The sequence below is a fragment of the Hippoglossus stenolepis genome, chromosome 4, assembly GCF_022539355.2.
Source record: "Hippoglossus stenolepis isolate QCI-W04-F060 chromosome 4, HSTE1.2, whole genome shotgun sequence".
NCBI classification, from domain to species: domain Eukaryota; kingdom Metazoa; phylum Chordata; class Actinopteri; order Pleuronectiformes; family Pleuronectidae; genus Hippoglossus; species Hippoglossus stenolepis.
In genome coordinates, this window is record NC_061486.1 from 5,802,962 (window position 1) to 5,814,578 (window position 11,617).

Here is an 11,617-nt window from a genome sequence, read left to right on the forward strand (position 1 = left end):
CAAGCTCTCCCTGACTGAATTCATAATTAATGAAATCCTGTTTTGATGATTTCCTCTTCGATGTCTGGTTAATGATTTGAAGGCTCAGAAGCACATTGATCACAGGTTCAGTGCTTTTACTATCGTTTGAAATAGGAAACGACTAATGTTGCCCTCAGGAAAGTGCGTCCATCTGCCAAGGACCCACAGGCCCGTTAAAATTCAATCAAGTTGCACACACTCACAGATATAAGTCCTTCAGGTGGGTTTTTTCACCAAGATCCATGAATGATCCCCTTGGAAATCTGTGAAACTGAAAAACTCCCCCAAAAAGACAAGAAGTTCCTCGTCAAAATGTAATTTCTTGGCCCATATCCCGTCCTCCTGCCAATTTTCATGGAAATCTGTTCTGTAGTTTTGGTGTAATTTTGCAAATGGACGGGTGAAAACATAACCTTCAATTGGCGAAGGCAGAAACAGCCTTTTAAATAAAGATAAATCCACTGGATCAGTTTTTTCTCCATAGCAAAGAAAAGCTAAATTCATTTAAAAAATACTGAATTTAATTAAATAAATGTAATTGGGATATGATCAGAATATTGTCTTTCTGACATTCTTCTGTCAAGCTAACAAACCTTTTAACAGTATCACCAAACAAAACCCCACAAACTTAGACCTTGTATGGAAATTCTTATGAGTCAAACACTAGTTGGTCAAACACCCTTTACGTCCTGTGACCTGTTTGCATTAACTGTTAATGTACTGACTTAGTTTCAGGCATTGTATGCACATAGTTAATATGTATGGCTCCATTGACAGCACATTGAAACCACTGGTGCTTCCATCTCTCAGTTTCTCTTCACACACTCTTCAAACTGTAGATCTACTGATTCAAGTTTCCTTGAAAGAAATTCACTCGGGGATCTTGCATAAGACACAACTCGTTTGGCCCAATTTACAGCAGCTGTAAACACACTCGTAGCTGAATACAACACAATAAAACACACACTGCACTAATCTGCAGATAGAAGCATTCCTGTATTACTGACATGCTCAGTGAATACACACCACACAGACCCCTGAGGTCAAAGGTCTCCTCCCATTACCTAGAATAAAGCTGCCCAGTCGTTATGGGTCCACTCTGAGGAATTCTCTGTTCTCTTTTAAAAGTAGACCTAAGAGCTTTTAATTAGGGTTTGGTTAAAGAGTAACGCTTTATTTTATTAATTGCTTTAAATCAATATTTCTGTCACTTCCTTTTTAAATAAATATATTTTTAATTGTTCTCCATGTTATGTCATTCTACTTATTGTAATTTTTCTATTATTAGTAATATTATTTATTTGAAATATATTGTGCAAACGTTCAAATTGTACATATCTTTATATATATGTACTTTTATATTGTTTACACACTGTTCCCTGATTTTATATTTTAGTTTTTATGCTTATGCACAAACATACCACACAGCAAATTCCTTGAGTGTGTGAAAATACTTGGTAACTCAGATTCTGATCAGACTCTCCTGCACTGTGTCGGCAGCACATTTCTTCCTGAAGGGTTCAAATTAAGATTAAGCACGTCTGCATTTGTATTATTGTTTTAAGGGATCACTCTTCCACTTCTTTTGTTATTCCGCAGAAGAGGATCAGGAACTGTAGCTGTAACTGTTTCTGATAATGCGGATCCAGCTGATTTGCACACAGACGCTCTCATTCTGAAGCTCTTATCATTGGTGGGTCAGGGTTGAAGAAGCGCTTGCAGCTAATTGACTATCCTGCAAAAGGCCAAAGTGACCAACAACAACAGCAGCAGCAGCAGCACAAATTCAATCCACTACTGTGAGCTGCTCAACTGGATTAATGTTTAACCAAGAATCGTGTGTGTTGTCAATCTTTTTCTCACCAAACTTGAAAGTAAACGCAGCCGTGGAAAGAGGATTACAGTTGCAATGGCGTATTAAAGGAGTGATCGGGTGTTTTGTGTGTGGCCGGAGTTAATTTATCAGCGAGCAAACGCCTTTAAGAAAGAAATTGATTTGTGTCCCTATCAGTGTGGACATTAATCAGTCTATAATCCAGTGGACTGATCACATAACAGCTCCCGTGACAAGCTGCACAGAAAACACTGCCAGCACAGCCAGCAGATGACTCCAGTTTCCCAGAGTTCCTCCTGCTCAGGAAAAGGTGTGGAGGTTACCTGGGCGTGTCGCTCACACGCAGGCAGTTTCGACATCCAGCTTGTTCTCCACAGTCTGCGTTGGAGGACTGGGAGCTTAAGCAGGAAAAGAGGCAAACTCCACAGGATCATTACCAGTAAAGGTAAGAGGAACGTTTTTACTTCTAGATCTCAACCTGATATTGATTTTCACTGTAACAAGTAGTTTTAGCTGTTTAGAATGAGTCAGTAGCTTCAGTAGCTGATTTGACCTCATTCTATTGTCACCCTTGTTCTTTTATTCTTTCATGGCTGTGTTGTTGACTATTTTTATGTAACTTTCTATGTGTTTTGACTTGTGTGATTTTTTTGTGAAGCACATTTTAACTTTGCCTTGAGAAGTGCTGTATAAATAAAGATGTTATTATTTATATGTGCAGATAGCTACTTATAGCTGGAGACAATTACAATTATACTTAATATAACATGCTCAATAGCAATAGATTAGCTGTATGCTAAATATAACCAGTCTTTATCATTAAAACTAAAACTAAATGTAATGTTTTTATCAACTAAGCCTCAGTGTTATTTAGCTCAGTAACTAAGTTTAACATTCTCCATAGAAATAGATTAGCTTAAATGAAAATTAAACCTGTCTTTACGATCTGAAATTACATTTTAAACAAATTGACATCATGTTTTTAATCAACTAAACTAATGGTGCAGCATATTTGTAACTGAATTTAACATATAGTCAATATCAATTTCTCAACAGTAACTCCAATCTTTTTTATGATTCTTAAAAAATTAAATAATATTATGATGCTTCACATTACTTATTACACCTATTTTTGTTTGCTCAGTTTAAAGTATTAAGTATTGTATTTGATTTACTGATTTGTTTTATATTGAGCTCTATTTTATTTCATTTTTAAATTTCACATTATTTCAGAACATTACCGCTGAGCCTTTTCATTTTGCATCGTTTGTTTCAACTTCCATATGTCAACAAAACTTGTTTCTACAGCATTAAGCAGTACTTAGTAATTAGTAATGACTGTGGAGACAGTGAATGCTTCATGTGTTCACAGTTGTGGTGCACATGTTTGTAACTGTGTCCCCACCCTGCTCTGTCTCTTTCAGTCTGAATGCATCATCCTAACTGAAAAGACACAACGGCTGCACCGCTCTCCTGTAACAACAGTCATTCAAGAGCAGCTTATTCTTCACTTCATAGGCTTTAATCCTGCCTGCATGTGTGCGGTGATGGCTGCATCCCAAACCCTCTGAGAGCTCTTCCTCAAAAGATGCAACCAGGAGGTCTTCCCACTCCACCCGCTCTGCTGCCACCACCTCCACCACCTCCACCACCACCTCCACCTCCTCCTCCGCCACCACCGCCTCCTCCTCCACCACCACCTGCCCCTGGCCTTCCTCCACCCCTAAATGGCCTGGGCATCAATTCCAAGGGGGGGCGGCGGCGCTCCAAGATGCGCAATTTCAACTGGGAAACGCTTCCCAAGCACAGTGTGGTGGGAAAGCACAACATCTGGACCACGGATAAGATTGACGGGGAGTACGAGTTGGACACGGTTCACATGGAGGAGCTGTTCAGCCACAAGCAGGGCCAGCAGCTCAAGGCCCAGAACCGCCAGAGTCTCAGGTCGCAACCGACGGCTGGTGCAGGGGGGGAACTGGTGAGCAAACCAGAGGTTACAGATGTGACAGCAAGCTGAATCAGAGTGATGCTTAAACCACAGTGACGTGTCTGGAGTTTTTGTTGTGTAACACTGACACATTGAGCTGGATTGATGTTTCATGTCGGCGTGAAGTTGAGATAAACAATGTTTGAAACCTAAAACCACCGTTGCAGAAAGCTCTGTGTAGATGTGTATTAGCATCTCCTCAGTTGAGCTTATTTTGCATTTGCCATGACTGGCAGAATTACAATAATAGTACATGGTATTAAGTGAAAGGTTTATCTTAGGAAGATCATGTTTTTATTTAGAATCACACAAAACAAGGGTGGAGTCTCACTATTCTCGTCTGTTTGCTAAAGGAAGGTATATTTGTGTCCTCGTGCAGCACTGCTCTGTCCACTGGCCTTCTTGTTTTTTGTATTCAAGCGACTGTTTATAATAATCTACCTTTATTGCTATTTAACCGAAAGTAAGTCTGCTTTATGGCTTTCTGGCTTATCTGCTTATATCCGTCAGTATCATTAATTTACGTTGGGTCAGTCTTAACATCTGGGTTAAAAGTCTCTCACCACATTTGTTTTTACTTTGACCTATGTCAATTTGTATCACTGATGCAAAACAAAAAAAGTATCTTAGCCCTGATTGTTCTGTACAATCAACTGCAAGAATTCTTAACCTTTGGAACCGACTGTCTGTTTGGAAAGCCGACGTCTCCGTGATACAAAAACAACAGTGAAATTATCTCCGCCACTGACAAGCTGATTATATCCAGGTCTGTGTCTGTTTCTCCTCCCAGGTTTCCATCCTGAACTCCAAGAGGAGCATGAACATCGGAATTTTCCTGAAGCAATTCAAGCGGTGAGTCACCGGTGGTATGTTCACAAGGTGTGATTTCTCTCCAGCGGTAATCAAACAATGCAGGATGAGGCTCACGCAGTTTACTCTGCAACATGGCTGTCTCATGCCCAGTAAAGCTTCAGTGCCGACGTGTCCTGACACGTCTGACACTCTGCTCTACAGCTCCGACAGGTTGCCTCCCTTTAATAACCCGCAGATCAATTATGGAGAGGTATTGTAAAAGTATTGCCGAAGGCTGTTGTGTGCATGAAGCAGATCTGCAACAGGAAATGGAAAACTACTCTGCCATTGTTAACAGTGACCATATGATGAGCATTAAAAGTACAGAAACCCATCAGCAGCAGAACTGAAAAAAACATGGATTCAGACATAAATAAACAATCTAGGCTAGAGATGTAAAGCAGATTTCTTATACAGAGGTAGATTCAAGGTGCTGAATTCAAAACAACACAACATTTAAAGAGTTTTTAACCAGAAAGCAAAGTTTAATACAAATTTCAAGCAAAACAAAAGAGATTTAAAAGATTAGAATAAGAAGAGATTAAAGAGGTAAAAGAAATAAAAGGAAAATCTGTAAACAATTTTTCAAAAATAAATTGAATGAGTAAAGTAATACAATATATAAATATAGATAAATTAATAGACACCTATAAAACTGCGTCTTTAAGAGAGATTTAAAAGAGGATGGTATCATAAAGGATGGTATGACTGATTTTGTAAAATAGTTTAGTTAAAGGTACTTGAATTTAAAAGCTGCAATGGATGGGGCCTTCCTAAATCCATGAGGCAGTTGGTTCCAGTGCTGTGCTGCAAATATGTTTTTCTCCCAGTGTCCAAGGATATTCCATCAATCTTATGTCTTGTACATGTGTGTTTTACCATGTATTAACATCAGGAGTACCAGAGGTGTTGCAATTTTAGTTGCAAGGATTTTTGAGCATGTAGAGACTTGTCGGCGTCTTCCAGTGAAGCGAGTGTGGTGTGGTGAGATGTCCCAACCCCGGTGAAAAACTTAAATCACTAAAAGGTCTGAATCTCTCTGTCCCCCCCCCCTCCACAGGCCTCTGAAAGACATGATCCAAGACATCATATCAGGACGTGGTGACAGTTTTGGCTCAGGAAAAATGAGGGAGCTGTGCAAGCTGCTGCCAGAGGACGGGGAGGTACTTGTGTCAGCTGCTCATTTGTTTCCAATGTCGATTTTACAAGCTTAAAGCTGGTTTTAAGATTTGCTGTTTGTCTCTTTCAATGAACACAGGTCAAGCAGCTGGTGGGTTTTAAGGGTGAGGACTCGGCTCTCCCTGAAGCAGATCTGTTCATGCTGAGGCTGGTGAGGATTCCCAGGTGAGCTGCCTCCAATGTGATCTCCGGTATGTGTTAAATATCAGCAGTGGTTTATTAATGATGGAAACTTTGTGTGTGTGTCAGTTATGAAGAGCGTCTCAGCAGCCTGGTGCTCAAAGAGGAGTTTTTCCCGCTCATGGATGAAATGAGAGAATTCATACGCACTTTGACGGCGGCTGGACGAGGTACTGTATTTCTTCTTTGGTTTTAAATAAATAAATAATCGCAAAAAAAGAGTTTGGACGTAAAATGAACCTTGTGTTTCTTCTTTTTAGAGCTGCTGGAGTCTGATAATCTCCATTCTGTCATTCGTCTGGTACTGAAGACTGGAAATTACATGAATGCTGTAAGTATAGCATTATTAATTATAATGTTTGGATGACTTCCTTTTGTGTTTATGCATCACTGAGTCTCATTTGATTTGATCACAGGGAAGCTACGCAGGCACTGCAATCGGCTTCCGAATGGCCTCTCTGCTGAAGCTGGTGGACACCAAAGCAAACAAACCTGGAATGAATCTGATGCATTATGTCGTGATGGCAAGTAGCTTTTATTAATTTTGATGTGATTGCAAGTTAGAGGCTGTTTTTTTGCATGTGATGTTCATACACGTTGTCTTATCCACCACAGCAAGCTCTGAATGCCGACATGGCCCTGCTTGAATTTCCAGAGCAACTCACACACATCGTAGCTGCAGCAAGGTGACTCATTTCTCCAAATCTAAAAGCACTCATCCTATTTTACCACTCCTTTTTTATTTAATTATTGTTAATCAACTTTTTTCATTCTTTTAGAATAAATAAAGGTGAAATTGAAGCAGAGTTTGCACGACAGGTAAAGAAAGTACAAGTTGCCAAGGTGGACACCCTGAAGCAGGACGACCTAAAGACACAGATGGAGGATTTTCTAAAGGTGAGGATGCCTCCTGTTGGAGTTTTTGTGAATTTAAATGGTCGGTTACATGTGCTGATATTTTTTTTTTCTCAATTGGGCTCCATATAGGAGGCTGAGGTCTGCTTGGCCGAAGTAGAGAAAGATTTTCAGGAACTGCAGTCAGTGAGCGATACTGTGGCCGATTACTTCTGTGAAGACCCAAGCAAGTTCAGACTGGAGGAGTGTTGCTCCATTTTCAACTCCTTTTGTGAAAAGTTCCTGCGGGCCGTGCAGGTAAGAATATGTACTGGCGTGTTATCGTCACCTGGCCAAACAAATTTGCGATTGATCCATTAACTGTGTGAATTTCTGCAGGACAACAAGGCACGAGAAGTGGCAGAGGTGAAGCGGAGACACAGAGACAGATTACAGAGCTCTGCCAAGCGCAGGTCCACAGCTACCTGCTCCAGCAGAGACAAGGAAATGGATAGTGTCGCATTAGAGTCCGTCCTACAGAACCTCCTCACCAGACGTGGCTCTCGCAGGAGATCTGAAAGACCCATGTCCACTCAAGGAAGCCCGATGAGCGGCAACCCAAACATCGGGAGCTTATCAGAAATAACCTCACAGGCAAACCTCCCCCCTGCAAATGAAAAGGGATGCGGCTCATTTAGAGCCCACGAGATTTTCAGAAAAGAATGGAATTCAGCAGCTGAAAGCAAAGCACAGTCAAGCGTCGAGGAAAACAAGGCAATAAGTGTGATTCCTCGAGAAGAAGAGATGAAAACTTCCGGTAAAGAGGAATCTAAAGGATTTACACACCCGGCCAATAGGACCCCCAGCACTTCCTCCTCAGGCAAACATTTGTCAACCACCACTGATGATGATGATGAGGAGGAGGAGGACATACAGGACAATAATGAGGAGGAAGCGCAAAAGTTGCGAGAAGCATCTAAAAGAGTGTTGCACTTTCAGAAGAGTCGTGGCAGTTCCTCGTCTGTGGACTATTCTTTGGAAAATCAGAAAGCTCCTGGTCCGAGCACCACTTTGCCTCGTCAGCGCACCTTTGATGAGGAAACCGACCGGTATCCCGGAGATCCAACCAATGATGAATTGATCCGATATCTGATCAGTCCCCCCGCCACCCCAAAACGCAACCTGGGCCGCCGTCACACACTGCCTACCAAAGTCCCTAAAACCGAGGAAGAGGAGGATATTCTGTTTGATCTGTCTCCAATCAAAACTCCTAATACTGCAAGAGCAGAGTTCACTGAGCACAGTCCCCCAAAACAAGTGTTTGATTTTCATGAGGCTTCTCCCAGCTTTAAAAAATCGGACGCTCAAGACAATAGTTTGTCAGCAGAGAAGAAAAACCAGCCGAGTGTTTCTACAGACCATACTACACATGAAGGGCAGGGGGAGCAAAACCATGAGTCGACGGAGTCCACAGGAAACCACGTGCAGAAGAACAGTGAAAATATCGCCCCAAAGAGCTCGTGGACTAAGACCGACACGTCTGGACTATTTTTGAGCTTTTTCAAACGTCTTGGAGACATGAGCAAACATCCGAGCAGCAAGGAAACTGTTCAAAAGGGCTCTGGTGTATAGACTTTGAAAGATAAGACATTTAAAGCCAGGGAAGCGAATGCAACCATGGTGTTGCTTGAGATTACCTCACCGTGCCGATGGTGTAGTGTTTTGATGATGGGCCATGAAGGTTGGAAGAAGTCCAAGAAGGTTGGAAGGAGTCAGAGAAGGTTTGAAGAAGACAGAGAAGGTTGGAAGAAGTCAGAGAAGGTTTGAAGAAGACAGAGAAGGTTGGAAGAAGTCAGAGAAGGTTGGAAGAAGTAAGAGAAGGTTGGAAGAAGAAAGAGAAGGTTTGAAAAGTCAGAAAAGGTTGGAAGAAGTAAGAGAAGGTTTGAAGAAGACAGAGAAGGTTGGAAGAAGTCAGAGAAGGTTGGAAGAAGTCAGAGAAGGTTGGAAGAAGACAGATAAGGTTTGAAGAAGACAGAGAAGGTTAAAGAAGACAGAGAAGGTTAGAAGAAGACAGAAAAGGTTTGAAGAAGACAGAGACGGTTAGAAAAAGTCAGAGAAGGTTGGAAGAATTGAGAGAAGGTTGGAAGAAGTCAGAGAAAGTTGGAAGAAGTCAGAGAAGGTTGGAAGAAGACAGAGGAGGTTTATTATTGGACAGTGTTGTGCAGAGGAAAAGTCATTGTGCATGTTGTACCACTAGATGGCAGAATATAACAGGAGCATGGGGAAGTGTTGTTGAGGAGGGGTGTTGTTGATTTCCAGACAATCTGTGTATTGTCGTGTAAACAAAGAAAACAATGATGGAAACACTCACTGTAAAATATGGAGTTGTAACTTTCTATCCACGGGGGATAATGTTTCCTGAATGGTTGGATAAATGAGTTAATACCATCAGTGTTTATAATATTGTAAAATGATTGCTGAGCATGATAGGAGACAATAATAATAGAGTAATCAAACTGCATTAAAATCTTGGTTTGATTGTTATTTTTGATACTTTGATAAACTTGTACTGTTTGCTTGAATACAACACTGTTATGTTAATATTTCCGTCATAAATATCTATGTTTTTTTTTTCTTCCTATTTGGTCTCCTCCCTCGGCTGTTTTAACAGAGGCACATTAAAAACAGTGCAGAAGGTCGTTGATGCTTTCAGGGTCTGACTCAATCCAGCCATTGTTGCCGTCATAAATGGGGTCAGTGTTACAAAGGCAGCCTGTATCCGAGCACAGCTGAACCGTGCACTGTCAGTGGCAAAGTGAAGGGTGCTGATTTCAAGTTGGTTGAAGGGCAAATGCCCCCTGGCTTCTAATGATGGAAAGTACCAGCCTGTCTGTATCCACACAGTGTTCGTGCCTCTGCAAGGCTTCGACCCCAACGTCTCCACGATGCAGGAGCAGATCCGAGGGGTCGCTGAGGTTATAGTGACTTAGACTGATGAGCTTTTATGGGACGTGTCCAGATTTTTGACTGAAGTGCAACAACGACCTTCTGTGTTCTCATTCAAACTGGAATAATCTGAATGTTTTTCATATTTATTTGATAAAACAATATTTATAAGATGCATAAACACTGAAATTACAGAGATCCAAAGAGTATTGTGACCAAACTGTGAGTTGTCTTTCTTTTTTATTTTATAAAAACACACAAATAACAGAGTGTTGGTACAGAAGAGACTTTAGGTAGCTGCAGTATTCACCTGTTATATATTATCAGATATAAAAAGATCAACTACAGATTTACACAGCTTTGTTTGTACAGGTTTTGACGTGTGTTGACAGCGAGTCCAGGAGACATTTCAAACGTCTGCTCCGCTCGTGACAAGCTTTCAGTTCAGTTTAAGTTCAAGAGAAGACAAAGAAGAGTTTGTGCGACGTGAGACATAAAATCCTTCAAACGACTTCAGTGTCAAACAGCGACTAATAAATAGCATCTCTCGACATTATTAGGTCAGCTCACCGTATTCTTCGGCAACGTGATAACAAGGTTATGTAAGGGGGCGCATCTTATTATGTTGCATGATCCTTTTTATCGTTACATCATCCTTTTGGAAAAAAATCCCACCTTCTGTTACACATGCTGTTTGATTTTATCTCATCTCGGTATCTAATACCCAATAATTTCAGGCTATAGCAGTTTATATATGACGTGTAGCCTCAATAAAAGCAGCTATGAAGAAAACAACGTATAATAACTGTTAGGAAAAGCCCACTCGATTAAAACAAATAATACTTTCTCTTGTGATGGAATTAAAAAAAAAGTGGATTCTTCCGTCTATCATTTGGCACAAACCATATTTTTCGTTACAAGATCCTGAGTGGGAGACAGTCACCTGCAGTTTAGATTGTGTGACCTGCTCCCTGCTGCTGCCTGTCTGGCACTGGAAGCAGCAGCAGCAGCAGCAGCCATCTTGACTTAGCTACGGCGAAGGAAGCAGTCGCCATGGCAACTCCACATTGCAGAATAAAAGCCCAGAGATGACTGTGTTTGCCCCTCACCCCCCCCGGCAAACACCCCACCGCCTGCAGTATCACACACACACGCACAGAGCGCATCCACATTACAACACATTGCAATCTTTTTTATTTTTTAATCCATCCATGCCTTTCTCTGTCATCCTCCCTCTCACAAGTATTGACCCATCCCCCTCTTCCCCCACAATTAAAAGACTAAGCTTCAAATTAGATTAATAAGCTTGAGCTAATTGCTTTATTCTTTAAATTCTCCCTTCATGCACTTTAAAGAGGATATAGTTTGACTCCTTCTTCTACATTCTGAATCCAAATAGACTCATCAAGTGCCCCAGCCCCCACACAACCACCTGACTCCACCCGAATAACTGTATTGGTCCCCTGCTGATTGCAAACATCCAACCCTCTGCCCTCGCTCTTATTTCCCTGACGTCTAACCCTCTATGTAATAATCAGCAATTCATATTCATGGTCTCAAAAAAAGCAAAAAGCTCTTCATGCAAGTAACACAAAAGGAAAAAGGCTCTGGGTCTGAACTGCTGTCTGTTTTTTTCTGATTGCTTCATCCGGTGGTATATCCCTTTTGTCTTTGCACTACAGAAATTCCTTGCACCCTAATAATTCAAAGCTTAAAGGTGATAAAACTGAAAGCCCTTTGTCCTTTTAGGGAAAGTGGGCGGTATCCCAGGAAGCCACACCCCT

The 11,617-nt window shown here is 41.3% G+C and overlaps 1 protein-coding gene across 2 annotated transcripts; it reads left to right on the forward strand.

Annotated features, from left to right (window-relative positions):
- Positions 1-2,217: 2,217 nt before the first annotated feature.
- On the forward strand, positions 2,218-8,759 carry fhdc4 (FH2 domain containing 4). Of its 2 annotated transcripts, none has more exons than XM_035154424.1 (12): positions 2,218-2,300; positions 3,280-3,833; positions 4,633-4,694; positions 5,755-5,857; positions 5,953-6,038; positions 6,123-6,223; positions 6,314-6,384; positions 6,470-6,577; positions 6,669-6,739; positions 6,833-6,950; positions 7,041-7,205; positions 7,287-8,759. In XM_035154424.1, the coding sequence occupies exons 2-12, from the start codon at positions 3,444-3,446 to the stop codon at positions 8,517-8,519; spliced, it is 2,508 nt and encodes an 835-aa protein (XP_035010315.1). In that variant the 5' UTR covers positions 2,218-2,300; positions 3,280-3,443; the 3' UTR covers positions 8,520-8,759. The 2 variants fall into 2 exon arrangements, with proteins under 2 accessions (XP_035010315.1, XP_035010316.1); XM_035154425.1 differs by having other exon boundaries at positions 2,242-2,300; positions 3,374-3,833.
- The last annotated feature ends 2,858 nt before the right edge of the window (positions 8,760-11,617 follow it).

Bases quoted from the DNA above. Each gene is read 5' to 3' on its own strand.
- fhdc4 (XM_035154424.1), top strand. From the start codon at position 3,444: ATGCAACCAGGAGGTCTTCCCACTCCACCCGCTCTGCTGCCACCACCT. The intron at 4,695-5,754 runs GTGAGTCACCGG...CCCCCTCCACAG, and splicing joins TTCCTGAAGCAATTCAAGCG to GCCTCTGAAAGACATGATCC. The intron at 6,224-6,313 runs GTACTGTATTTC...TCTTCTTTTTAG, and splicing joins TTTGACGGCGGCTGGACGAG to AGCTGCTGGAGTCTGATAAT.